Below are 27,535 nucleotides of genomic sequence, written 5' to 3'. Positions count from 1 at the left end.
AAATGATCTCATGCCAAATGAGGGTCTACTGGGCTAAAAGAGGAGTTATGTTTATTCATTGCTACGGCATTGTGGGAATGCAATAAACAACCTACAGAATTGTGGTGAAGTGTTGGGTTAAATTATGCAAATTTAAAAAGTTGCAGAGCCACCGCATGCGCGTGCGCGTGTATGATTTTCCTCGTGTCCGTGTGTGTGTGAAGCATTTTGTTTGTTGCTGCTTGCTTTTTAAATGGGTGGATTCGGTATTCGACCCCTGGTTTTTTGAGGACTTTTGAGTTGCTGTCCTATGCTCATGTCGTCATTTTTTTACCAGTTAGCTGACTTTTCGATCGCATTCCACTCTTTTTTACCACATTCCGGGACATAAATCTTTAATCTGTCACATTAAAATGTAATGAAAATTACCAAAGACACAATCAACCGGAATTGTATTCGTTGAGATAATTGTTTAAGTGGTTTTAGAGAAGTGTCCTCTAATTCTTTTAGCCTGCTGGTCCAAAAATGGCGTCACAGCGATCTGACGTTAGATTCTGTGTTTTTGCTGGAGTTGTCCTGCTTTTTGGAACACTTGGAGGTAAGTTTCTGTTACTCTATTTGTTACAGTCTGCTCTCGTAATATCCGAAAACTGAATTTTATTGTAGGAGAAAAGAACAGTCATAACTTCAAATGGACAGTCGAATCACGTGAAGTGGTTCGAACTCCATGAACTCAGCGGAGCGCGCAGAGAAGCACTACCGTCAAAATTGCGTAGTTCACGGTGGCCTTTCTTTGTTGACACGCGTCGTATGCAATGCTTCTTCCGGTGTGGTTTAAATAAAAGTTGTGTTGTTTTTTATTTGCATTGCACCAAGCCTAAGAAAACATTACTGTGCTTATTTTTTGATTAATTATTTATTTACCTACACATGCTAACCTTATTCTTTTTGAGAGAGTTTATTTTAATTATGTAGACAAAAAAAACTAGAAGTTGTAATTGTAATTGTATGTAAATTAAAAGGTCACAAAACTTTGGCCAGCAGAACCACCGAGACTTAGTGAGAGAATGCTGTGTGTACCGGTACCTTTTATACTTCTAAACCAATGAAAAGAGAGAGAGAATGTGTAACACTTTTAAAAAAGTTTTCATTTACAAAAGATTAATGGCAAGCATTTTTTTTTGACTTTGTTGTATGAGATGGAGTTGTGAGTGGCATGATGAAAAACCACCACACAGGAAGTTGTTGTGGGTTGTTAAGAAATCATTCAATTTCCTTGTATGAAGCTGTAGTACTAGTAGTAGTACTGAGGATAATCTTGTTAATGCCCTGGCTGGTTAAGCCATGGAACAATGTGATGGTTAAGCTGGCACAGAGTCATCATTGCGGGTACCGGTCAACTCGGTCCCAAGCCAACTCGGTCCCAGTCAACTCGGTCCCAAGTCATCTCGGTCCCAAGTCAACTCGGTCCCAAGTCAACTCGGTCCCAAGTCAACTCGGTCCCAAGTCATCTCGGTCCCAAGACAACTCGGTCCCAAGGCAGGGAAGCTTGCACGGGCGGGAGGGAGGGCAGGGAGGGACCATAACCCAAGTTATAATTAAACAATATTATATTTGTTATTTATTTTCGACCAAACAACACTACTTTCCTTAACAGTTTTCGTTTTTTAATTAGTAGATTTTGGTTTTTATTTAATTTTAAATGTAAATTGTAAGTTACTTGAAAAGAAATCAAAGAGGATTCAATTGTTAATGTTTGTCAATTAATGAATTGTTGAGAGCCATACAGACTGGTTGAAAGCAAAGAGACATTTTGAAGATCTTTTTTTTGGTTGAAATATATTGGCCAACACAATCGGTAATTTTCAAAAGTGAATGTTGAATATAGAAACAAATGGGTTGCTATTGAAGGCATGCATGAAGGGTTGCTATTGAAGGCATCGAATATTATACCCCGAACATTGGTGCACACTTATCCCATTTTATGTACAAAGTCAAAGGACAGTAGTTTTTTTTCTTTCCAATTCAATTATTTCCCGTCAACCATACGGACCGAGTTGACTTGGGACCGAGTTGACTTGGGACCGAGTTGACTTGGGACCGAGTTGACTGGGACCGAGTTGACTTGGGATGGAGTTGACTCATAAGCATCATACCGCCATGGTTAAACCATGGAGGAATGAATATGGTTAAACCATGGAGGAAGAATGGTTAAACCGGTTAAACCGTAGCTCCAGAATCAAGCTCATATTTGGCCCTTGGTAATTGCTCCAAAAGATTTTGACCAGAAAAGCTTACTTGATAATATTAATAAGACAGTGAACAATTTCCCTTGTAAGTTTTATAGCATAGCAAAATGTAACACAAATTCTATAGGATTAAAACAATAATAGAACAGACAAGTGAAAAGGTAAACTTTGCCTTTAAAATAAAGAAAGGTAAACATTTGGGGTTTGGGAATGTGTTCTTTTTTCAAACAAGAAGTAACATTTTCCAAGTGCCATTCCTTTTCCAGGTAGCCACATTACCACTTCCCACTATCCATATTCACTAAGTAATATGATTCACCATTAAACATTTCTCAAATTGACTGTAAAATGACAGTTAATAGAAACACATGGCAATTGTCTGCTCTACCAAGCACCAATTGATGCATTACTAAAGCAACTGTTAAATCTCCACTGTACACACAGCCAGTGAAGCAATGCTTACCAACAACAAAACTTACCAAGGCTACCTATGGCATAATTTCATAGAGCTGCATTAACTCAAAAAGTAGCTAAGCAAAACCCAATTATGTTTACCAGAATACGATGATCAGGCAAAAAGAACATCATTGTTGCATTACCCTGCTTTCTTTTGCTCGCAGACAATCTGTAAAAAAAAAACTTTTTCTGCTTAAAAATTTGGCCATGACAATTTTAATCAGTTCAAACACTGCTGATGCATAGAGCAAGGAATGCTCTGTAATCTGTTCAGACAATGATGGCTCTTCACGCCTATGACCTATGTTGCAATTGGTCTATTGTGCATTGCCTAATGTTTATTTTTTAAATATTTAAAGGCAGTGGACACTATTGGTAATTACTCAAAATAATTATTAGCATAAGCTAGTTGGTGCTGAGTAATGGGGAGAGGTTGATAGTATAAAACATTGTGAGAAACGGCTCCCTCTGAAGTGCCATAGTTCTCGAGAAAGAAGTAATTTTCCACGAATTTGATTTCGAGACCTTAGATTTAGAATTTGAGGTCTCGAAATCAACCATCTATTAACGCACACAACTTTGTGTGACAAGGGTGTTTTTTCTTTCACTATTACTTGCAACTTCGACGACCAATTGAGCTCAAATTACAGGTTTGTTGTTTTATTCATGAGTTGAGATACCAACTGTAAAGGCTAGTCTTTGACAATTACCAATAGTGTCCAGTGTCTTTAACTGTAGGCCTATATATTGACGCAATTTAGCCATTGGCTACAATTTTTTATACAAGTTCAATTTTAATAAACCATCAATAATAATAATAACAACTGTGGAGCAATGGTTAATTGCTCCATGAGTCAACCAATTGGAGACTGTTTGAAAAAAAGTCCACCTTGAAATTAGTTGACAGTTTCCCAGTGATTTGGGGGTCTCCAGTAGGAGGCTTTTGGATAGAAAGAAATAACACAAACAGTTTTGAGGTCAATACCAAAGTATGATATGACTATGGAGGAAGGAACCCTTCTTCTTTATATAACCCTAGCTTTTCGCTGGGCTGTTATGGCTCTCTCTAGAAGAAGACAAAATTGTTTTTAAAAAAGAGCTATTTATAACAACCCAATAAGGTGACCTGAAGATAAACTGATTTTAAACAAAGACATTCTGTTTTTGATACCCTTTTCCTAATGGCACTGCAGTGTCTCTTTAAAATGCACTACAACATAGCATAGAGTCAAGAGAAAGGAATGACCTGTTGAATGGGTGGGGAACCATCTTAACTAGACACTTGGGCCTTATTGATCAAGGACAGTTTGTGGTGACTTGTTTATATTTTGTTTATCTCATTGTTTATTCACATTCCCTTGTTTCATGCCAGGGCCATACTAAAATAAAAACATGTTGCTACCATTGACAAAATCTACATTATTTAGATTATATATTTTTTCTACTCAAAGTGTCTTATGGTTGTTGTGCCATTTGTCTCTGAACAGATCTTCTTTCAGTCTTTGCTTATGTTTTTTAAAGTCAATTTGTTCAAACATGAATAAAAGTCCAACCATCTTATAATTAGATACTTGTATTATTTTCAGGCATTTAGAAGTTGAATGACTTGAAAGTCACCCAGCATTGTCCCTCTTAAAGGTAGGGCAGTGGTGGCCGTAGATTGGTACATGACAAATTAATGGCCATAAAACCTTACTTGGTGAGAAGCACTGCAGCTGTTTGGGCATTAATAGTAAAATACCATTTTCCCCTTCACTTGGGCCCCAAACCATTTGAATCTGGAAAAATTGAATTCGTATGAATTGTTCTCAGATTTCTAAGTGTTAGTGCCAGTTCATGAATGCAGCAGCCAGAGATGCAATTGGTTTCTGCTGTCAATGCACTCAAAAACAATGCTGTCAAAACATGGCCGAATTTAACATTATTCTGAAAATAACAGGTTTTTTGCGAGTCAGCAAGAGGTCACTGTCATCACAAATTGCTGATTTATAAAGTTTATTGTTTGGTTTTATTAGAAAATGTTTATGTTTTAATCAGGATACAAATATTTTAATTGGTAACTCTGCTCAATCAAGTAAAAGGTTGAAAGAAAAGCTTTTCTTCTGGAAGATTCATCAACGAAAAGTGGAATTGTTTATTTATTGTGGTAGCAGGTTGTAGGCGTTTAGTCATCCAGTGTGTTTATAAATTCATCCTTGCCAGAGAACATGCCAAAGTAGTAATTCATCAAGGTGGCAACCCATTAAGGGATCTACTCAAAAAACAACAACCTACAACAGATGGATCATTATGCACTAAAGGCCAACCTGAAAATAGCTTGATTGAGGCCTTGAGGGATCACCTTGGAAACACTGACCAGCTTCAATAACAATGTACCTCAAATACCAAAAATAAAGATACATGGTAATCAACTATATTTTAAGGGGATTTAACTCTTTTTTTTCAAATTCAAAGTTATAAAAGTAAAACACAAAATATAATGATTTTGGGTTCAACAAAGAACAGACCCATCATATTTATAACAAATTACCCAGTCAGTTTCCCTGGTGGTTTATCACTTGACATTTCTCACTTTTCAAAAATACAAACAAAAGTACACAATACAGTCAAAAATTTAGAAAAAAACATTCTTGAGTGAAAATAGTGTTTTAAAATGTAACTTTGTTACTCTAAACAATCTCTGTGATTGGTGTAATACAATCTCCCTGATTTCAAGATGCAAATTTTGGCTCTCTAGGACTGCTAGGTACATATAACAAACTAAACCATTTGATTTTTGTTTTCTTCTTCCCACAAAGATTATAAACAAAAGTTCAAAATGTAGTTAATATTGCATATTATGTCTATTTTATAAAAAAATGTTCTTGCTATGAAAATATTTTGAATGTGGTTCTAAATACCTCACTTGATTTGAATAAAACCTCAGTAAAAGGCCAGATATGTAAATATTGGCTCTGTGACTTGTAAAAACATTTGAAATTTTTGTTTACTTCAATGATTTATTTTCCAATCCTCTCCCAGGATTGGCTTTACAATCATTCCAGGAGGAACCGAGCGACACGGCTGTCATGATCGGAGAGGCAGTCGTTGTTCTTAAATGCATCGTTACAGAAACATCAGGAAACATCTTGTGGTTCAAAGGAGTCGACTTTATTGCTGGGGATACCGATCCTTTAATCAATCATTCTCCCAGGTATGGTGCCACCATCTTGTTTTTTCCCCCATTCATTTTGGGTGATATCAAAGTGAGGCTAAGAGGGCAAAATGGTCTGGTTTCCTTATGATGTATTCATATTCACTTTAAAACACTTTAGGCTAAAGTCAACCAACCAAAGTAGTTTGAAACAGCGTTTCTGTGTGTTTGTTGGGTTGTTTTCATATTCTTTACTGTGCGTTTGTTTTATTGGTAACTAATGTCTGTCATTCCATTGCAAGGCTAAATAAACAATGAAGAATTTCACCTATTTGTGCAAGTATTACTTTCAGAAAATTTTGTTTGAAAGCCTTGAGTAAGAAGTTTAATTTGCTTTCTATGGCCATGTTCTAATCCTGCTGATTTTGTGTTATTAATTCTTCAATTTCTTATGTGTTTTGAAGGAGAATTGTAACTTTACATAAGAGTTCTCTGTTCTAAAAATTAACAATGACAAATTTCATTGTTTAGTAAAAAGTAATTTGAATTCAGGAGGGGTTGAGATTTTTCTTTTCCAAAAGATAATTTTAGACTCACAAGTTATGTTCCGTGCCAGACATTATTCAGAAGCACTTAAATATGGATCATGTGTAAACCATCGTCTGGTAGGGGACCACCGTAGCGAAGATAAACATGATGATATTAATATAAAAAAAGCTGCCAGAAGGCAATTGGGACTCCATGGGAGACCATTCAATGGTGTTAGAGTTTGTTAGTGTTAGGACATTAGATCCTATGCAGGCATTAAAACATGCTGGTACCGAAGCACAAAAAGCTGTAACAGGCTCCGATAACGAGAACCAAAACGAGAACAATAAAAATGGATGCCCTAGATTGGTTGAATGAGGGTGGCATACATGTATTCATCATGGAGCAATTCAACCAATCGAGGGCGTGCATTGTTATTGTTCTCGTTATCGGGGTCTGTGTGACTAGACCTTAACTCTATCTGCCCTGCTGAAAGTTCCCTGGGAAAAAAACTTTGCTTATGGAAGAGTACGACACTGAGCTGTCAACTTTCCCTGATTTTGCTGAAAGTTTCCTGAAAATAAACCAATATTTCTGTGCTCAATTTTGAAAATTTCCCTGATTATGGAAACTTCTACCCTATTGTGTTTATTATAGGGCTAATTATAAGTATAATCCAGTTGTTGGTCATCAATTTCAATGCTGTTTTTATAATATCATAACAATTCAGGAAAGAACCAAAAAATGTTTTTAGAAAAACGCACAGACCATACTTGAAGTTGAAAGTTTTGGGGATTTTGTAAAGAATTGCATGTGAAGGGTATTGGCTGGTATTTTACACAATTTTCACCTGAGGTTAGAGACTTGTACTATATAGTAATTTGCTGTCCATTTTCATAAATATTTTTAATTGGAAGTGAATCACGAAACTAAATTTAAGTTTTAAAAGTTTGATTAGTTTTACATCTTATTATTTATATTAATTTTTTTTTTTTCCAGATTTTCTTTTGTTGGGAATACATCTCTTGGAGAGTACAATCTACAGATTGAGAATGTGATTCTTGAGGATGATGGAGAGTATCTTTGTCATGTCATCTCAAGTGAAGCTGAGATTCCTGTCTTAACATCCAGACCCGCAAAACTTACTATACAGAGTAAGTAAGAACACCAAGGGCCAATTCCATAGAGCTGCTAGGCACAAAAATTAGCTTAGCATGAAATTTATTCCTTGATAAAAACAGGATTACCAACCAAATTTCCATTTGTGGCAAATTGCTTGTTACTTGTATTCAGCTGTTGTTTGCTTATACGGAAAATCACGTGGAAATTTGCTTGGTAGTCCTGTTTTTCTCAAGGAAGAGACTTCATGCTCAGCAAATTTTTGTGCTTAGCAGCTCTATGAAATTGGGCTCAGGACCTTCATAGAGCTGCTTAAGAGCTCAAAGTAGCTAAGCACGACATAATTTGGCTTACCACAATAAGGTTTTACCAGCCAAACTACCATGTCACACGAATAATTGGTGACTGGCATCTTGCTCATTTCTTCTAAGCAAAAAATTGTTAAGCAATGTTTTCTGCTTTAAAAAGACACTCATTGGTAATTGTCAAAGACCAGTCTTCTCACTTGGTGTATCTCAACATATGCATAAAATAACAAACCTGTGCAAATTTGAGCTCAATTGGTTGTCAAAAGTTGCGAGATATAATAGAAAAAACACACTTGTCACACAAAGTTGTGTGCTTTCAGATGCTTGATTTCGAGACCTCAAAATCTAATTCTGAAGTCTCGAAATCAAATTCGTGGAAAATTAATTCTTTCTCAAAAACTACGTTACTTCCGAGACAGACAGCCATTTCTCACAAAGGTTTTATGCTAATAGTTATTTTGAGTAGTTACCAATAGTGTCCACTGCCTTCAAGCAGCTCTATGAAATTGGGCACATGAATTTCCCATGGAGCTGCAGAGATTAAAAAAAGACCTGGTGGTGAAACAACTCAAATTTACATCATGCTTTGATATTTTTGTTGGTTTATTTGTTTGTTTTTTCCCTGATCAAGAATATTTAGTTGTTATACCACAGTTTGTTTGTTTGTTTGGTTTTTGTTTGGTTTTTCAGAACCAACACAGTTCAAATTGAGATTTGATGTGCAAAGTGTTTCTGCTTTGAAATTTTTCTTTGAATTGTTTACAAAATCTATAAATACAGTGTATGTATGTAGTTGCAATTTGGTTTGTGGGGGGGGGGGGGTCTTCAGTTTTTGTTATGCTATACAGTTGTTCAGATAGTACACACATGGTAAACACATGAACCAGTAGGTTTCAAATCTTTACCAAAACTGTCAGCCATAAGTAATCTGTTATATGAATTATTTCTGACTCATCGCTGCTTATTTCTCACAATACACACTTGCTTAAATTTCACTGAGCCCCAATCTAAAAACCAGACAGTCTAGAAAGCTAGAAAGCTTTGCCAGTGATAAAACCATCAACTAGAGTTGGCCTCAACCCAACCCCACAAGGATGCCCTTATAACCGATAACCCATGCATGGCCTGTAGTGACCTGTGTTGACCTCTAAGGCTTTATCATAATCACAATGGAATTCACTATCCAGAAGAAAGTACTGTTTCTCAAACATTTGCACACTGTCAGCCCCCAAAACCAGTTAATAGAAACTAGATTAAACAAGTGTTTACAACTTAATATCTAAACTTGTAAATGTCTTTACAAAGAGAGGGTACATTTGTACTTCAAATATTATTGAACATAACATTACTTGGTATATCATTCTTAGAAACGAATCCCTTTTAGGGTTTTTACATAATCACAATTACATTCTCTAAAGTTTTGCACACTGTCCCCCCCCCAAAAAAAAAAAAAAAAAAAACTTAAAAGAAACTAGATTAAAAACAAGTGTTTTACAACTTTTGTCTCAACTTAATGGGAGGGTATTATACATTTGATCACTCCAAATATAATTGAACATAAAAACTTGCAGGTGTAAGATTCTTAGAAATAATACCTCTTTCAAAGGGTTTTACAAAATCACAATGGAATTCACTATCCAGAAGAAATTACTGTTTCCCCACAGCTTGTACACTGTACAAAAAATATACTCTAAGAAACTAGATTTTAAACAAGTGTTTTATAACGTAATGTCTAAACTTAAAGGAACACGTTGCCTTGGATCGGACGAGTTGGCCTATAAAAAGCATTTTGTAACCGTTTGTTATGAAATGTATATGATTAGAAAGATGTTTTAAAAGTAGAATATAATGATCCACACAAGTATCATTCAAAATTGCACGGTTTTCTTTTTACGTCGCGAACTATCACGGTCGGCCATTTATGGGAGTCAAAATTTTGACTCCCATAAATGGCCGACCGTGTTATGTGACGAGGTAAAAAGAAAACCATGCAATTTCGAGGCATATTTGTGTAGATCATTGTATTCTACTTTTACATCCTCTTTCTAACCATATGCATTTTATAAAAAACGGTCACAAAATGCTTTTTAAATACCAACTCGACCGATCCAAGGCAACGTGTTCCTTTAAAGTGAGGATATACATATTACTCCAAACATAATTGAAACTTACTTGATAAAACATTCTTAAACGACTCCCTTGTGTTTATCATAATCACAATGGAATTCACTATCTAGAAGAAAGTACTGTTTTTTTATTTTACACACTGTTCCTAAAAAAAAGAAACAAACTGAGATTAAACAAGTGTTTAACAATGTGTTGTATTGACTTAAAGGGGAGTGTAATGTATCACTCCAAAAATTAATGGCCATAAAAACTTACTTGGTAAGAAGCACTGTAGCTGTTGATAATGTGCAACATTTCGAGAAAAGATTCCCATTAAAGGAATTTGGTTTTAGGGAAAGAGATTCAAAAGATTGTCAATCTCAGAAACGTTTCTGAGACAATTATAGAGAGAGGGATTAACAAATATTTCAATCTGAGAAACTTTTGAAATGTTTTCTCAGATTGTGTATTCCAGTTATGGATTCTCGTCATCATCTAATAAACACTTCTACCTTTAACATTGAAAATGTTCACAGGTTAGTTTTATTTATATTCAGAAACCAAACTTTCTGTATACATGAAATGAAAAGCCCTTAAACATTTTCGCTTGGTCTATTTTGAATTACCTTGCATCAATCAGTTTACTTTCTTTCTTTTTTTAAACTATTTTTTACAATGGCTTGACAATAATATGCCATATTATTTTTTAATGGTTTAAAACAAGTTTTTCTTTTGTATTCCGTGTTGGATTAAAAATTAAAACTGAAAATAATTCTTTTAATTCCAAACAGAAATACCAGAGCCCCCAACCATTTACCCCAGTGATGCTATCCTACCAGTCGTCGTTGGTGTTTCAACCAACCTAACCTGCCAAGCCATTCGAGCCAACCCAGTCGCCCAGATCAAGTGGTTGAGAGCGGAGGCAGAGGTAGCAGCTACCCACACGAGGGCGTGGTCTGATGTTGACCCATCTGGGAAATTGATGAACGTCGCTAGTACATTGATATTGTCCCCAACTGTTGAGGATCACAGCCTTGTCTTTGTGTGTGAAGTCTCCCATATGGCTCTGGGTACACCTAAGAAACTTGCAGTCATTCTGGATGTTCAACGTAAGTAAACTTACTCTGTCAAGGCCCACTTTTATTAAGTTGTAAGCAAAATAACTTGCTAAGCACAAAATAGTTTTGATTAGTAGAATTGTGTTACCAGCAAAAAATACAGTTATTGGTGCCCCACTCAATAATATTTGCTTAGCAAAGAACCTTGTCAAGCAGTATTATCTGCTTAAGAGCTTTTTAAATATGCCCTTAAGGAAGTGTGTACTTTAGGTATTTACTCTTCAAGTTTATGACCATAACAACTTAAAGAGCACTGTAGCGCTGTGATACAATACTGCATGCGATTTCCTTCAAGGGCAAATTTTGTCTACATCCAAAACATACAATTTAGTCATTCTGAGAAAATGGGTCTACAGGTACATTTCTGCAGAAAATTGTGACTTGGTATTTTGGCTGGTTACCTTATTCTGTTGAGCGTAATTTTGTTGTGCTTAGCTATTTTTTGCCATTAAAGCCATTATACACTTTTGGTAAACAGTATTGTCCAAGTCCCACACTTCGTGTATCACAACTTATATATAAAATAACAAACCTGTGAAAATTTAAGCTCAATCGGTCATCAGAGTCGGGAGAAAATAACGGGAAAACCCACTCTTGTTTCCGCGCGTTTCGCCGTGTCATGACATGTGTTTAAAATAAATCCGTAATTCTCGCTATCGAGAATTGATATTGTTTTAATGTTTTCTCAAAAAGTAAAGCCTTTCATGAAACAATATTTCAAGAGAAGTCTTTCACCATTACCTTCTGTAAACCCTGTTAATTATTTGTAAATCTGTGAACTTTTTTTTCTTTTCTGTACCGAAAGTGTATAATGGCTTTAAGGCAGGGTATACCCAACAACTTTTTGGTAATAAGCACTATTAGAAACGACACCCTTTGAAGTATTGTAATTGTCATCCCTTCTTTCATTGAGATGCTGTTTAACATTCTTTCCAGATGCCCCAGTGGTTGTAGTAGAGTCTACTCCATCAGAGATCAGAGAAGATATGACTGTATTCTTCCGCTGTGTTGTGGATGCAAACCCAAGAAGTGTGACGTATACCTGGGTTAAGAATAATGAACCAATATCAGGTAGGATCTCAGAAAAAAATTTATAGGACTGTCATTTGATGGGTTTTTTCCTCCTTTTGTATAGCATGCCTAGAATTACATGGATGCCATCCATTGCCCCCGGTCCTTGGCCCTGGTGCCCCATCAAAAGTTTCCCATGGACTTTAAGATTTTCCATTGGAAGTTTTTTGTTCCCTTTGCAAAAATGAAAATTTGAGAGTTGTAAATTTGCAGGTAAGGACAGTCATTTCTCATCCTGAATCAGCCGTCGATTTCACCAAACTCTTCCTAACTTAGGATTAATCTTAAGACTTACATATAGGACGGGTTCAGTTCCGTATCGAAATACGTAGGACGCATTGAACCCATCCTAAGTTAGGACGGGTTACTCGTCCTAACTCGAATTAGGATTAATCCAAGCGTTTCGTGAAATCGGCCGCTCATCTTGTAAAAGAAACTCAGGTCCAGTGAAAATGCCCAGCTACAAGCCCTGTGATCTTGTGAAGTTATCACCCAAAGATAGGAGCCCATAATTGCATCGGTATTGATAACAACACACCTTTGTTAAAGTAAAAGTTACGACCAAAACGTAGCTTGGAGAGTCATGAACTTGTGTTATATTACCCTGACTGTGTGAAAACTGTCATAATTTATGTTAATAAATTGACCTTTATGAGTAAATTGACCTTTTAATTTGTAGGTGCTGAAAGTAGTCAACTTGAGCTTCTTATGACCAAAGATGACCACATGGCTTCTATTTCATGCACTGCTACCAACGCTATTGGCTCCACTACAGGAAGTATTACCGTTCCAATCCTATGTAAGTATTCCAGATAGTTATGAAGTGGGATGGGCCATTGTGTTTTGTCATTGCTGTTATTATTAGTCAAATATATTTGAACTGTAAGTGACCAACGAAAAATTGACTGGAGAGGGACAGGCTTCTGCCCAGGATTTCTTTAGTGGTGGAAAAAAGGGAAATTGCAAGTTTAATTTAAAAACTTGGGAATTGTGTGGTTGTCTAAAACAGATGAAATTTTTTCAGTGGTTGGGGAATCGTGAGTGCCAGGCGGGTTTACCAGCACGACCACTGTGTGTAGAACTAGTAGAACCCTGGAGGGATTTAAAATTGAGTTCTTAGATCTACTTTTCTAGCACTGAGGATGATATTCCCCAAAAGATCCTTGATATTTTTAACTCCAGGGGTTGCCAAAAGATAGAAATGCTATCATTTCAACATCACTCCTTAAAGTTGGATCCTAGTTTCAAACCTTTTTGTCATCAATGAATCTCACCCCTGTTTTTTTTTAATAATGTGACAAAAAAACAATTGTTAAAATATTTGGGGGAAAAACGCACATTAGCTTGGGCTGCAGGTGGGTTGGCATAGTGCTATCTTCCCTGGCCTTCCCACCTCCAGGACCCCGGATGTATCCCGTCCGGGTACTTTGTGGATTGGGTCCATACCGTCCATACAGTCCATACCTGAATGTGTGGATTTTCCCTTGAATGATTCTCTAGGACTTCTTTTTAAAATAATAATTCATGATAATAATAATAATAATGATAATAAACACATTCTTTTATAGCACATATCACCGTGAGGTCCCTTTCCGCTGTAAAAGGAAATCAACAATTATTGTACAAAGTCAACAAATATGTTTTTAAATGGGTTTTGAATTGTTCTGATGTCTCAGCCTGTTTAGCAATCTCTGGAAGACTGTTCCATAACTGAACTGCTGCATATTGGAAAGAGCGGGAACCGTATGACTTGGTTTTGATAACTGAGGGAGTCAGAAGGTATTTATTTGAAGATCGCAGATTCCTGGTTGTTTTGTACTCCTGAACTAAGCTTTGAAGATAAACAGGGGCAATACCATGGATACATTGATAAGTCCGAACCAAAACTTTAAAATCAATTCTAGCCCGTATTTCCCTTGAATAGTTCTCTTGGGCTCCTTTTAAAATATTTTTTTTCTCCAAAGATGGACCAAGATTCCTAGAGGTTCCAGTGTCGGTCTCCGTTGATGAAGAAGGACCTGCCCAGATGTCATGCTCAGCAGATGGCAACCCTAAGCCGACCATTAAATGGACACGTATGGGCTCCCGGGCCACGCTAAGCACTATGCATGTCCTGCAGTTTGATATGATCAGAGACAGTGATGTTGGAACCTATGTCTGTATCGCTACGGTCCCTGGATTCCAACCTATCATGAGTTATGGACGAGTGGATATCAATGGTAGGTCGGCAAGGTTGATTTCTCAGCTATTTTCGATCCACTGCAGCAGGGCTCAATCTTTTGTGTCCTTCTGTTTTCTCTTTTTATACTGTTCTTAAGATGTCAGTAACTTTGGTTTATTCCCTTGCCCATTATCTAAGCACTATTGCACTGTGTCTCATATTTCTGTGGTTTGGTGTCTGTTCATGGATGCTGCGGCCAGAGTGGCAGTTGGTACCCCCTGTCACCTCACTAAACGTGGATGGATTCAACGTTTTTATGAAAATACTTTGTTAGTTTTTGCTGTTTTCTCAGCAAGAAGTAGACACTGTATTCAGCCAGAACTTTTCATGTATCTTTCTGATATTTTTTTCCTATAAATCAGCGTTATGTTTACAAAAATTAATCTACTAAGAACCTACATTTAATAAATAAACCCATTCCAATATTTTCATCTAGCAATTACGGATATCACAAGCCCTTCAGAGCAGAAAGCAAAGATCGGACGTAAAGCTACCCTGCAATGTTTTACCAGTACTAAGCCAGACCCATATCTTGTAATATGGTCCTGGGGAGATGGTAATGAACTTGAGGAAGGTGAGTAATGGGAAACTTTAGACTATCTGCCAATCACCAAGAGAGGGCGCTCTTCACCAGGTAATGTCAACAACTTAGGAATAGGAGAAGCATGAGTGACGGTCACTGACAGCAAATACCTTGTGTTTTGCGTGTTTTTGATTTTGTATTTAAGATTTAGCCAAACTGTATTTTGTTTTTCATAACACATTGCCAGCATAAACCAAACTGTTCTGGAACAGGACGTACTGGACACAAGTTCCCCAAGGATAACAAGCGGTGTGCATGAGTTTCTGGGAGTGTTTCTTCTAGGGTAATTAGCGAAAATTCCAAAATGCTGACCTACCAAAACTTGAGAAGTAATCTGAAATTTAGTTGTATGACAATGTATCTGATTTAATTTTCAAGAGGCTGAGAGACTTTTAAATATTTTTTGAGTATTTTTGAACTTTTAGTTTTTACCATTGTTTGCTATAGGAGTTGTGCACCCTTACCTGGTAGGTCTGCTGCCCTCTAGTGGCAGAGCTTTCAAAAAGTCTCCCATTGTCATCTTAAAGATTTATCATTGCATTGTGACAGTGTATCTCACTTAGAATAGACCTTATGCATTGACGTCATCCAGCGGCCATCTTAGTGGAAAAACGGTGACGAAACAATCGAAACGCACAGATTTGTACGCGCGGCGCACAGGATTGGCCAATGAACCACCTCCTTTTGACCTCTAGGTGAGGGCGCCCTACTGAAATGTTGTCATCTGCATAAGGTCTATAGCTCAGATACACACAAACAAGTAGGCGGCAAGATACAACATTTTTGCACAGAGCATTTTCATGCGAGATACAATTTTGTTCAGGTGATAAGGTGTTCATAACCTAGATCCTCAAAGAGTTTACCTCTCTTATGCTGCGTTCTTCCACAATCAACAACTCTTATAAAGCCCCACAGTTAAAAAGGTCCGGTATTCTAAAGCTTATCTTGATTTTTTTTTTCTTTTTCTCAGGGACATTTGGGCGATTCACGGTAGTAAAGCATGAGGAGAAAGGTGGTATTCTGAGTGAACTGATAATAGACAAGGCAAAGATGGGAGACTTTGGGGTGTATAATTGTACCATGATGAATGATGTTGGAGAGGATACACTACTTATCACACTCGTCCAACAAGGTGAGATATTAGTTACTAACTTGGTTCTTAGTGAACTGATAATAGACAAAGCAAAGAGGGAAGACTTTGGGGTGTATAATTGTACCATGATGAATGATGTTGGAGAGGATACACTACTTATCACACTCGTCCAACAAGGTGAGATATTAGTTACTAACTTGGTTCTTAGTGAACTGATAATAGACAAAGCAAAGATGGAAGACTTTGGGGTGTATAATTGTACCATGATGAATGATGTTGGAGAGGATACACTACTTATCACACTCGTCCAACAAGGTGAGATATTAGTTACTAACTTGGTTCTTAGTGAACTGATAATAGACAAAGCAAAGATGGAAGACTTTGGGGTGTATAATTGTACCATGATGAATGATGTTGGAGAGGATACACTACTTATCACACTCGTCCAACAAGGTGAGATATTAGTTACTAACTTGGTTCTTAGTGAACTGATAATAGACAAGGCAAAGATGGAAGACTTTAGGGTGTATAATTGTACCATGATGAATGATGTTGGAGAGGATACACTACTTATCACACTCGTCCAACAAGGTGAGATATTAGTTACTAACTTGGTTCTTAGTGAACTGATAATAGACAAGGCAAAGATGGAAGACTTTGGGGTGTATAATTGTACCATGATGAATGATGTTGGAGAGGATACACTACTTATCACACTCGTCCAACAAGGTGAGATATTAGTTACTAACTTGGTTCTTAGTGAATTAATAATAGACAAAGCAAAGATCGAAGACTTTGGGGTGTATAATTGTACCATGATGAATGATGTTGGAGAGGATACACTACTTATCACACTCGTCCAACAAGGTGAGATATTAGTTACTAACTTGGTTCTTAGTGAATTAATAATAGACAAAGCAAAGATCGAAGACTTTGGGGTGTATAATTGTACCATGATGAATGATGTTGGAGAGGATACACTACTTATCACACTCGTCCAACAAGGTGAGATATTAGTTACTAACTTGGTTCTTAGTGAATTAATAATAGACAAAGCAAAGATCGAAGACTTTGGGGTGTATAATTGTACCATGATGAATGATGTTGGAGAGGATACACTACTTATCACACTCGTCCAACAAGGTGAGATATTAGTTACTAACTTGGTTCTTAGTGAATTAATAATAGACAAAGCAAAGATCGAAGACTTTGGGGTGTATAATTGTACCATGATGAATGATGTTGGAGAGGATACACTACTTATCACACTCGTCCAACAAGGTGAGATATTAGTTACTAACTTGGTTCTTAGTGAATTAATAATAGACAAAGCAAAGATCGAAGACTTTGGGGTGTATAATTGTACCATGATGAATGATGTTGGAGAGGATACACTACTTATCACACTCGTCCAACAAGGTGAGATATTAGTTACTAACTTGGTTCTTAGTGAATTAATAATAGACAAAGCAAAGATCGAAGACTTTGGGGTGTATAATTGTACCATGATGAATGATGTTGGAGAGGATACACTACTTATCACACTCGTCCAACAAGGTGAGATATTAGTTACTAACTTGGTTCTTAGTGAATTAATAATAGACAAAGCAAAGATCGAAGACTTTGGGGTGTATAATTGTACCATGATGAATGATGTTGGAGAGGATACACTACTTATCACACTCGTCCAACAAGGTGAGATATTAGTTACTAACTTGGTTCTTAGTGAACTAATAATAGACAAGGCAAAGATGGAAGACTTTGGGGTGTATAATTGTACCATGATGAATGATGTTGGAGAGGATACACTACTTATCACACTCGTCCAACAAGGTGAGATATTAGTTACTAACTTGGTTCTTAGTGAACTGATAATAGACAAAGCAAAGATCGAAGACTTTGGGGTGTATAATTGTACCATGATGAATGATGTTGGAGAAGATACACTACTTATCACACTCGTCCAACAAGGTGAGATATTAGTTACTAACTTGGTTCTTAGTGAACTGATAATAGACAAAGCAAAGATCGAAGACTTTGGGGTGTATAATTGTACCATGATGAATGATGTTGGAGAGGATACACTACTTATCACACTCGTCCAACAAGGTGAGATATTAGTTACTAACTTGGTTCTTAGTGAACTGATAATAGACAAAGCAAAGATCGAAGACTGGGGTGTATAATTGTACCATGATGAATGATGTTGGAGAGGATACACTACTTATCACACTCGTCCAACAAGGTGAGATATTAGTTACTAACTTGGTTCTTAGTGAACTGATAATAGACAAAGCAAAGATCGAAGACTGGGGTGTATAATTGTACCATGATGAATGATGTTGGAGAAGATACACTACTTATCACACTCGTCCAACAAGGTGAGATATTAGTTACTAACTTGGTTCTTAGTGAACTGATAATAGACAAAGCAAAGAGGGAAGACTTTGGGGTGTATAATTGTACCATGATGAATGATGTTGGAGAGGATACACTACTTATCACACTCGTCCAACAAGGTGAGATATTAGTTACTAACTTGGTTCTTAGTGAACTGATAATAGACAAAGCAAAGATCAAAGACTTTGGGGTGTATAATTGTACCATGATGAATGATGTTGGAGAGGATACACTACTTATCACACTCGTCCAACAAGGTGAGATATTAGTTACTAACTTGGTTCTTAGTGAACTAATAATAGACAAAGCAAAGATGGAAGACTTTAGGGTGTATAATTGTACCATGATGAATGATGTTGGAGAGGATACACTACTTATCACACTCGTCCAACAAGGTGAGATATTAGTTACTAACTTGGTTCTTAGTGAATTAATAATAGACAAAGCAAAGATCGAAGACTTTGGGGTGTATAATTGTACCATGATGAATGATGTTGGAGAGGATACACTACTTATCACACTCGTCCAACAAGGTGAGATATTAGTTACTAACTTGGTTCTGAGTGAACTAATAATAGACAAAGCAAAGATGCAAGACTTTGGGGTGAATAATTGTACCATGATGAATGATGTTGGAGAGGATACACTACTTATCACACTCGTCCAACAAGGTGAGATATTAGTTACTAACTTGGTTCTTAGTGAATTAATAATAGACAAAGCAAAGATGGAAGACTTTGGGGTGTATAATTGTACCATGATGAATGATGTTGGAGAGGATACACTACTTATCACACTCGTCCAACAAGGTGAGATATTAGTTACTAACTTGGTTCTTAGTGAATTAATAATAGACAAAGCAAAGATCGAAGACTTTGGGGTGTATAATTGTACCATGATGAATGATGTTGGAGAGGATACACTACTTATCACACTCGTCCAACAAGGTGAGATATTAGTTACTAACTTGGTTCTGAGTGAACTAATAATAGACAAAGCAAAGATGCAAGACTTTGGGGTGAATAATTGTACCATGATGAATGATGTTGGAGAGGATACACTACTTATCACACTCGTCCAACAAGGTGAGATATTAGTTACTAACTTGGTTCTTAGTGAACTAATAATAGACAAGGCAAAGATGGAAGACTTTGGGGTGAATAATTGTACCATGATGAATGATGTTGGAGAGGATACACTACTTATCACACTCGTCCAACAAGGTGAGATATTAGTTACTAACTTGGTTCTTAGTGAACTAATAATAGACAAGGCAAAGATGGAAGACTTTGGGGTGTATAATTGTACCATGATGAATGATGTTGGAGAGGATACACTACTTATCACACTCGTCCAACAAGGTGAGATATTAGTTACTAACTTGGTTCTTAGTGAACTAATAATAGACAAAGCAAAGATCGAAGACTTTGGGGTGTATAACTGTACCATGATGAATGATGTTGGAGAGGATACACTACTTATCACACTCGTCCAACAAGGTGAGATATTAGTTACTAACTTGGTTCTTAGTGAATTAATAATAGACAAAGCAAAGATCGAAGACTTTGGGGTGTATAATTGTACCATGATGAATGATGTTGGAGAGGATACACTACTTATCACACTCGTCCAACAAGGTGAGATATTAGTTACTAACTTGGTTCTGAGTGAACTAATAATAGACAAAGCAAAGATGCAAGACTTTGGGGTGAATAATTGTACCATGATGAATGATGTTGGAGAGGATACACTACTTATCACACTCGTCCAACAAGGTGAGATATTAGTTACTAACTTGGTTCTTAGAGAACTAATAATAGACAAGGCAAAGATGGAAGACTTTGGGGTGAATAATTGTACCATGATGAATGATGTTGGAGAGGATACACTACTTATCACACTCGTCCAACAAGGTGAGATATTAGTTACTAACTTGGTTCTTAGTGAACTAATAATAGACAAGGCAAAGATGGAAGACTTTGGGGTGTATAATTGTACCATGATGAATGATGTTGGAGAGGATACACTACTTATCACACTCGTCCAACAAGGTGAGATATTAGTTACTAACTTGGTTCTTAGTGAACTAATAATAGACAAAGCAAAGATCGAAGACTTTGGGGTGTATAATTGTACCATGATGAATGATGTTGGAGAGGATACACTACTTATCACACTCGTCCAACAAGGTGAGATATTAGTTACTAACTTGGTTCTTAGTGAACTAATAATAGACAAAGCAAAGATCGAAGACTTTGGGGTGTATAATTGTACCATGATGAATGATGTTGGAGAGGATACACTACTTATCACACTCGTCCAACAAGGTGAGATGTTAGTTACTAACTTGGTTCTTAGTGAACTAATAATAGACAAAGCAAAGATCGAAGACTTTGGGGTGTATAATTGTACCATGATGAATGATGTTGGAGAGGATACACTACTTATCACACTCGTCCAACAAGGTGAGATATTAGTTACTAACTTGGTTCTTAGTGAACTAATAATAGACAAGGCAAAGATGGAAGACTTTGGGGTGTATAATTGTACCATGATGAATGATGTTGGAGAGGATACACTACTTATCACACTCGTCCAACAAGGTGAGATATTAGTTACTAACTTGGTTCTTAGTGAACTAATAATAGACAAAGCAAAGATCGAAGACTTTGGGGTGAATAATTGTACCATGATGAATGATGTTGGAGAGGATACACTACTTATCACACTCGTCCAACAAGGTGAGATATTAGTTACTAACTTGGTTCTTAGTGAACTAATAATAGACAAAGCAAAGATGGAAGACTTTGGGGTGTATAATTGTACCATGATGAATGATGTTGGAGAGGATACACTACTTATCACACTCGTCCAACAAGGTGAGATATTAGTTACTAACTTGGTTCTGAGTGAACTAATAATAGACAAAGCAAAGATCGAAGACTTTGGGGTGTATAATTGTACCATGATGAATGATGTTGGAGAGGATACACTACTTATCACACTCGTCCAACAAGGTGAGATATTAGTTACTAACTTGGTTCTTAGTGAACTGATAATAGACAAAGCAAAGATGGAAGATTTTGGGGTGTATAATTGTACCATGATGAATGATGTTGGAGAGGATACACTACTTATCACACTCGTCCAACAAGGTGAGATATTAGTTACTAACTTGGTTCTTAGTGAACTGGTAATAGACAAAGCAAAGATGGAAGACTTTGGGGTGTATAATTGTACCATGATGAATGATGTTGGAGAGGATACACTACTCATCACACTCGTCCAACAAGGTGAGATATTAGTTACTAACTTGGTTCTTAGTGAACTGATAATAGACAAGGCAAAGATGGAAGACTTTGGGGTGTATAATTGTACCATGATGAATGATGTTGGAGAGGATACACTACTTATCACACTCGTCCAACAAGGTGAGATGACTATAACTTACTTGGTTATAAAGCCAAGGGTTCATAGAAAAGCTAACTTTACTATGGATTTGAAGCTTTGCATGGTGTGAAATATTTGGGAGAACCATTGTAATCAATCTATTATGAGCTGAGATGATTCTGAGAATGTTTTCACTGTTTTTCAAACATTTGAGTTTTGGACTCTCTAGATCAAATTAATTTTTTTCACTCATTTCTCGAAAACTAATTGCATTTTAAGCAAAAGTATTTCAAAAGGGAGTTTCCCACCATACCATGTACGTTGTGTGCAAATTTGTGAACATTTATAAAGTTTGTTTCCAAATGTATAGCTCTTGAAAAAATCAGGAATTTGTTGTTAAATTTAAGGGCTGCAAAGTCTATTATAGCATACACAATGTGTAGATATAAGTCAGCCCTTGTACTTACAATGACCTAATATCATATCTGCATATAAGACTACAGTATGAAATATTAGTTATTATAATTTTATTTGATACTATTTTCTTTAGAGTTGGATCTGATTGTATGGATCATCATTGCAGTTATTGGAACTTCAGCCGTTATTTTCATCTTAACCATCATCTGTATGGTATGGTGTAAACGCAAATGGCAAAGTGAGTAGCACCTTTCGTGCCGTCAATTTCAACAAACTCTTCCTAACTTAGGATTAAACTAAGGACTTTAAATTCCGTATCCAATTAGTAGGAAGCATTGAACCCATCCTAAGTTAGGGCGAGTTACTCGTCCTAACTCGAGTTAGGATTAATCCTAGCGTTTCGTGAAATCGGCTGCTGGGCATTTAAAGACAGGGTGTACTTTGGGTTATTGTCTTCACTCCAAAATACACATAAAATAACAATGTTTCCTTTGTTTTAACTTTTACTTCTTTTGTAAGGCACAAGAAAATTGCTTTTTATAAATGCTCTGTATTATTATTATAATGACAGGCCTGGAATTACAATTTTTTTAGGGCAGGCCACTTTGGCCTTGGAGCAGGCCAAATTTTGAAGGGCACCAAGGCCAGTAGAAAGGGCACCAAGGCCAAAACAGTGAAAATAAAAAAGGCATCAAGGCCAAAAAAGAAATTGACCAGGGGGACCCCTACGGGTGGTAAACCCAATTAAACAGTTCACATGAATAAGGATATTGATAATCAAATCTCAATAAGGATATTGATAAATCATATCTTATTCATGACAGACTGTACCATTTAGTTTTAAAACAATATTTGTATTATTTAAAAATATAAAAATACTTACCCCCCCAAACAATTTGTTTTTAATAAAGCAGCAGCTTTAAAATCAGTTTAAAAAAAAATTGACCAGTTTACATGAAGAAGGATATTGATAAATCATACCTTATTCATCATAAGCAAACTTGACATAAGCAAACTTGACATAAGCAAACTTGACATAAGCAAACTTGACCTGATTGGCATTACATTGAATTGATTAACTTTTATTTTAGGCCAACTAAAAAATAAAAATAAAAATAAAAAAAATCCTTAATTGCCCAAAAAAGAAGTCAAGTTTCTTGCATTTTTCAGCAGAACTTTCAGAACGCTTCAAACGCTCTTTTCGCGACATTATTCTATTATGAAGTTATAAAGTTGACCTGAAAAGTTTTTGCAAGCGATAGTAACTAAACAAGTTTTTCAGATCACGCGGTGTAACAATGCCACCAGCAGAGGGCGGTCGAAGAACAACAGCGCCCGCTGTCGTTCAATGATTCATGTAATAGATGGGTCCCCTGTGAAAATGGGACGTCAGATGTTCGGGCTAATCGCATGTACATGTGTACGTGTTCGCAACGGATGTCACGATGGGAATAACAAGTTGCGCTACTCGTTGTTTGTACGATGATGACTCTTTACCTGATTGCATTGGATTATATTTGTTTACACTTCACAAGCGAAGTTTCGTTGGATGAATACTAAACACGTAAATATTGGGTTTTTTAAAATGAAAATAAAGGCACGACGGCCCTTTTTTTTTTTAAGAAGAAATAAAAGGGCACTACGGCCAAAAGGAAAAAAGGGCACGGCAATTATGGCCGTGAAAAGCAGAATTTTTTGAAGGGCATCACGGCCAGTTGGAAGGGCATCGACGGCCATGGCCGTCGTGGCCGCCGTGTAATTCCAGGCCTGTAATGATTAGAACAAGTATTGTCGTCTAGTAACTGAATCACAAATTCTTGATTTGTGCAACTCATGTGCAACTCATAATCTTAGACCTCAAACCAATGTTTGTAATGAGAGAGATTGGATGTTGCCAGCTTGATGTTTATACATTCCCCTTGTGGGAGTTTGCCGAGTTCCTTTGATGGGAAGACAAACAAACAAAACCCCTGATGCCAGTCAAAGTTTATGTGGGGTAGTCAAAGAATCTGATAACAAGGTTTTAACTGAACTTCTTTTCTCAAAGGGAGGAAAGCCGCCGTTTCTGACACCAAAGGGAAAGTCAAAATGGAAGTTGTTCGCAAACTCAGAGATGAAGACGATGATTATGATGACAAATCATACACAGTCAGTTATGATTACAACGCCACCCCACCAAGCACTCCAGGAAAAGTACGCTACGCAGAGCCGCAAATCACAAGAGGGCGCTCTGACTCATTTGATGACCCTTATTACCGTGCCCCACATCGTATGTCGGACGGATACTCCAATGATGGATTCTACCCACGGCGGTATTCAAACAACGAGTACTCTGAGCCAATCATCAGAAAGGTAAACATTTTCATCTGATTCCGAAAGAGTCCTCAATAGATCGTATTGAGTTACCCCTTTTTTGCTATGAAAGTTGCCATCTTGTTGGGCAAACCGTATGCGCGTCCAAACGCGTACATCAATAAAGCATACAGCAGTCCCGGTTTAATTTTTAAGCGTTGTAGGGCAGATATTTGAACTGTGACGTCATATTGAATGTGGTCTATACTGATTCAGATCATCGAATTAAAGTTCTAGTGGATAAGTCATCGGAGTGTGGAATTGAATCCGGTAGCGACACTTTTTGTCTCCTTGAGCTAGGTGCTTGAAACTATAACTGCTTCTCTTCACCTAGGGGTATAAATGGGTACCTGCGAGGGTAAAGGCTGATATTGTGTTTGAGGCCTTAAGAGTGCCACGGCAGATAATTATACACTCAGTACTTTCCTGAGTCCTTAAGAAAGAAATCCTCAGTCTAGTGGTAAGACATCTGCTGCTCTACAATAGCAAAGGATTCAAGTTCAGTCATATGCCTGTGAGTTTTGTTTACAGGACTTGGGAAAGTACTGAATATACAGTGCTTTACACACGTATGTGTATTGATAAAACCAAATAGTATCCTCTATTCTTGATGTAAGATAAGCATTTATTAAACCTTTAATAAGTAAGGGAAGTACCAATAGTGCTTGGGACTTATGCAATTGGGAGGATTTATTTTTAAATTGACTGTTAATTATTTTCTCCCCAGAGAGATGACGACAATGTCTCATATCATTCTGATCGGTCCGAAGACTACGCTCGTAAGGATGACAATGTCAGTCGCCATGGCAACGATGATACACACGACAACGAAGTCAGTCAATACAACCGCATGGACCCTCGATATGAAAGTGACACTCGCTACGACGGCCATCGCTATAGTGATAGCCGTTATGATGGAGACCGCCGCTATGACGATGAACGTAGTTATGATGACGAGCGTAGCTATGGTGATGAACGTAGCCGCAATGAGGAGCGTAACTATGGAGGGCGCTATAGCACTGAGGGCTCGCAAAAGGGATCCGATATATCCCTTGAATCCAAGAACAAACTTGCTACCAATGTGTGATGATGCTGTTCTTATTTACAAGTCGCCTGTTGTTAACTTCTTTCCTTTTTTACAAGCGGTCTGTTGTTGTTTATCTCTTTCCTTATGTACAAGTGGTTTGTTGTTGTTTACCTCCTCTCTCTTTCATAATAGTCATATAGAACAGTGTACAAATTTAGAGTAATTCAATTTTTATTTTTTTTTGACAATTACATTGTTGAGTATCCATGTATCTGTGCCCAATTCCTTTGACCTTTGTCCTTAGTTTTGGTGGCAGCAACCAAAATCATCGGTTGCGGTTGTTTTCAGAAACATTTTCTCAAATATGACTTCATTTCAGAGGGAAATATTTCACAGAAAAATGGTTCTAGTATTAACTAAATATTCAGTAAGCTTTCAGACTATAATTAAACACTGTTTTCATCCTTGCCAATCCTGTATAATACTTTTAACCTGTGCACTAAACTTTATAAATACTTGTGGCATTGTGTACATTTTTCATCACCATTATTGAAAACAAGTATCTGAAGTGTGTATTTTAATGTAGTTTTTATGTTGAAAAAAATGTATTTTGAAAATTCTGACACTTAAGAGTGTCAAATCCAAGGCATGATAGTTGAGTTGAAGTTTTGCCAATGTAACTTGAGTTGAGTTAGACTTGTAGACAAGTCGTTAAATCGGCCCCACGCGCTGAGATAGTGCTCTCGCGAGATCACTGCTCTCGCGCGAACTGATGTCTCCCCGATTTCGACTCCTCAGCCATCAGTTCGCGCGAGAGCAGTGACCTTGCGAGAGCACTATCTCAGCGCGTGGGGCCGATTTAACGACGTGTCCACAAGTCTAGAGTTGAGTTGAACTGAGTCAAACTTTAGTCAAATCTTAATTCTTACAAGATGGTTGATGGTTGGACACCATATTTACTGATGATTTGCTCAAATAAAGAAAACAATAGTTAATGTGCTGACGATTTGACACTGTGTGTTCCTAATACTATGCAGTGCCGATCTATTTAATCTATTTAAGCTATAACAAATTATGATGAATGTCTGTGCCTTTAAAAGTTTTATCATTCCATTTTAGAAAAAGGGGAAAACAGTGTAAAGTCTTGCTGTGCTTGCCACTTTCCCCTGCTTTTGTTTTTGGACAAACTGATGTTGCATTTTTGTGTAATACAGTTGCCTTTTTGTCGAGTATGAACCAATATTAATTATAACCACCAAATATAATGTTACATAACTGTAAATTAAACAATTTTGCATGGACTGTATTTAGGTATTGATTGTTTTCGTCTTTTTGTATTCCTTATAATGTAAATTTTAGAATGTATTCAAACAAGTAGCTTTTGTAACCTAGTGTTAGCCTGGTCTATTAAAACTCTAATTGTCAACAACTAGTCCTCTCTTCTGATTCATTTAGTCTAGGATAACTTACTTACAGGGGCACTTAGCCCTTTATAGGACTCTTCCTCTGTAGTACAAATACGAAAGTGTAAGACCACCAGGGCTAAGGGGCACTGATCATTGCATGTCTGTGTCTTTATCTCGGGTGAGACATTTCAGACTTTTTTAATTCTGCCTTTTAAACAAAAACTTTCGGCGCTTTTATCTAAACACTGACGACATTGTTCTCAAAAGCTCCTTGGAATCTATAATATAACGAAAATGCCTTCTTTTCAATGTACATCCAAAGATCTGGCCCAAGTTTCAGACTTGTTTTGTCTGGTATATAATATTGGCATAATTAGCTGTATTCGCGCTGGCCATCATCAAAGTAAAACAGCTGGTCACGTGCATTGAGGCGGTGACGTCATAGTTCGCATCCAACGTTTATCCAAACAGCCGTCTGGAAAAGAAAAAAAATTGAGAATTCGCAGAATCACAAAAATGGTAGTTTGTCACGTAACTCGAGAGTCGAGGTCGAGGTAACTGAATTAAAGAGAATTTGCA

At 36.9% G+C, this 27,535-nt stretch overlaps 1 protein-coding gene across 1 annotated transcript; it reads left to right on the top strand.

Annotated features, from left to right (window-relative positions):
- The first annotated feature begins 209 nt into the window (after nucleotides 1-209).
- On the top strand, nucleotides 210-27,294 carry LOC139951331 (kin of IRRE-like protein 3). Its single transcript, XM_071950183.1, has 12 exons — nucleotides 210-577; nucleotides 5,706-5,877; nucleotides 7,345-7,499; nucleotides 10,670-10,987; nucleotides 11,933-12,067; nucleotides 12,747-12,866; nucleotides 14,032-14,286; nucleotides 14,725-14,862; nucleotides 15,842-16,141; nucleotides 22,305-22,409; nucleotides 24,219-24,523; nucleotides 25,251-27,294. The coding sequence occupies exons 1-12, from the start codon at nucleotides 505-507 to the stop codon at nucleotides 25,608-25,610; spliced, it is 2,436 nt and encodes an 811-aa protein (XP_071806284.1). The 5' UTR covers nucleotides 210-504; the 3' UTR covers nucleotides 25,611-27,294.
- Nucleotides 27,295-27,535: the final 241 nt, after the last annotated feature.

Source organism: Asterias amurensis, chromosome 19 (assembly GCF_032118995.1).
Source record: "Asterias amurensis chromosome 19, ASM3211899v1".
In the NCBI taxonomy this organism is placed as follows: Eukaryota; Metazoa; Echinodermata; class Asteroidea; order Forcipulatida; family Asteriidae; genus Asterias; species Asterias amurensis.
This window is presented reverse-complemented; position numbering and strand designations above follow the sequence as displayed.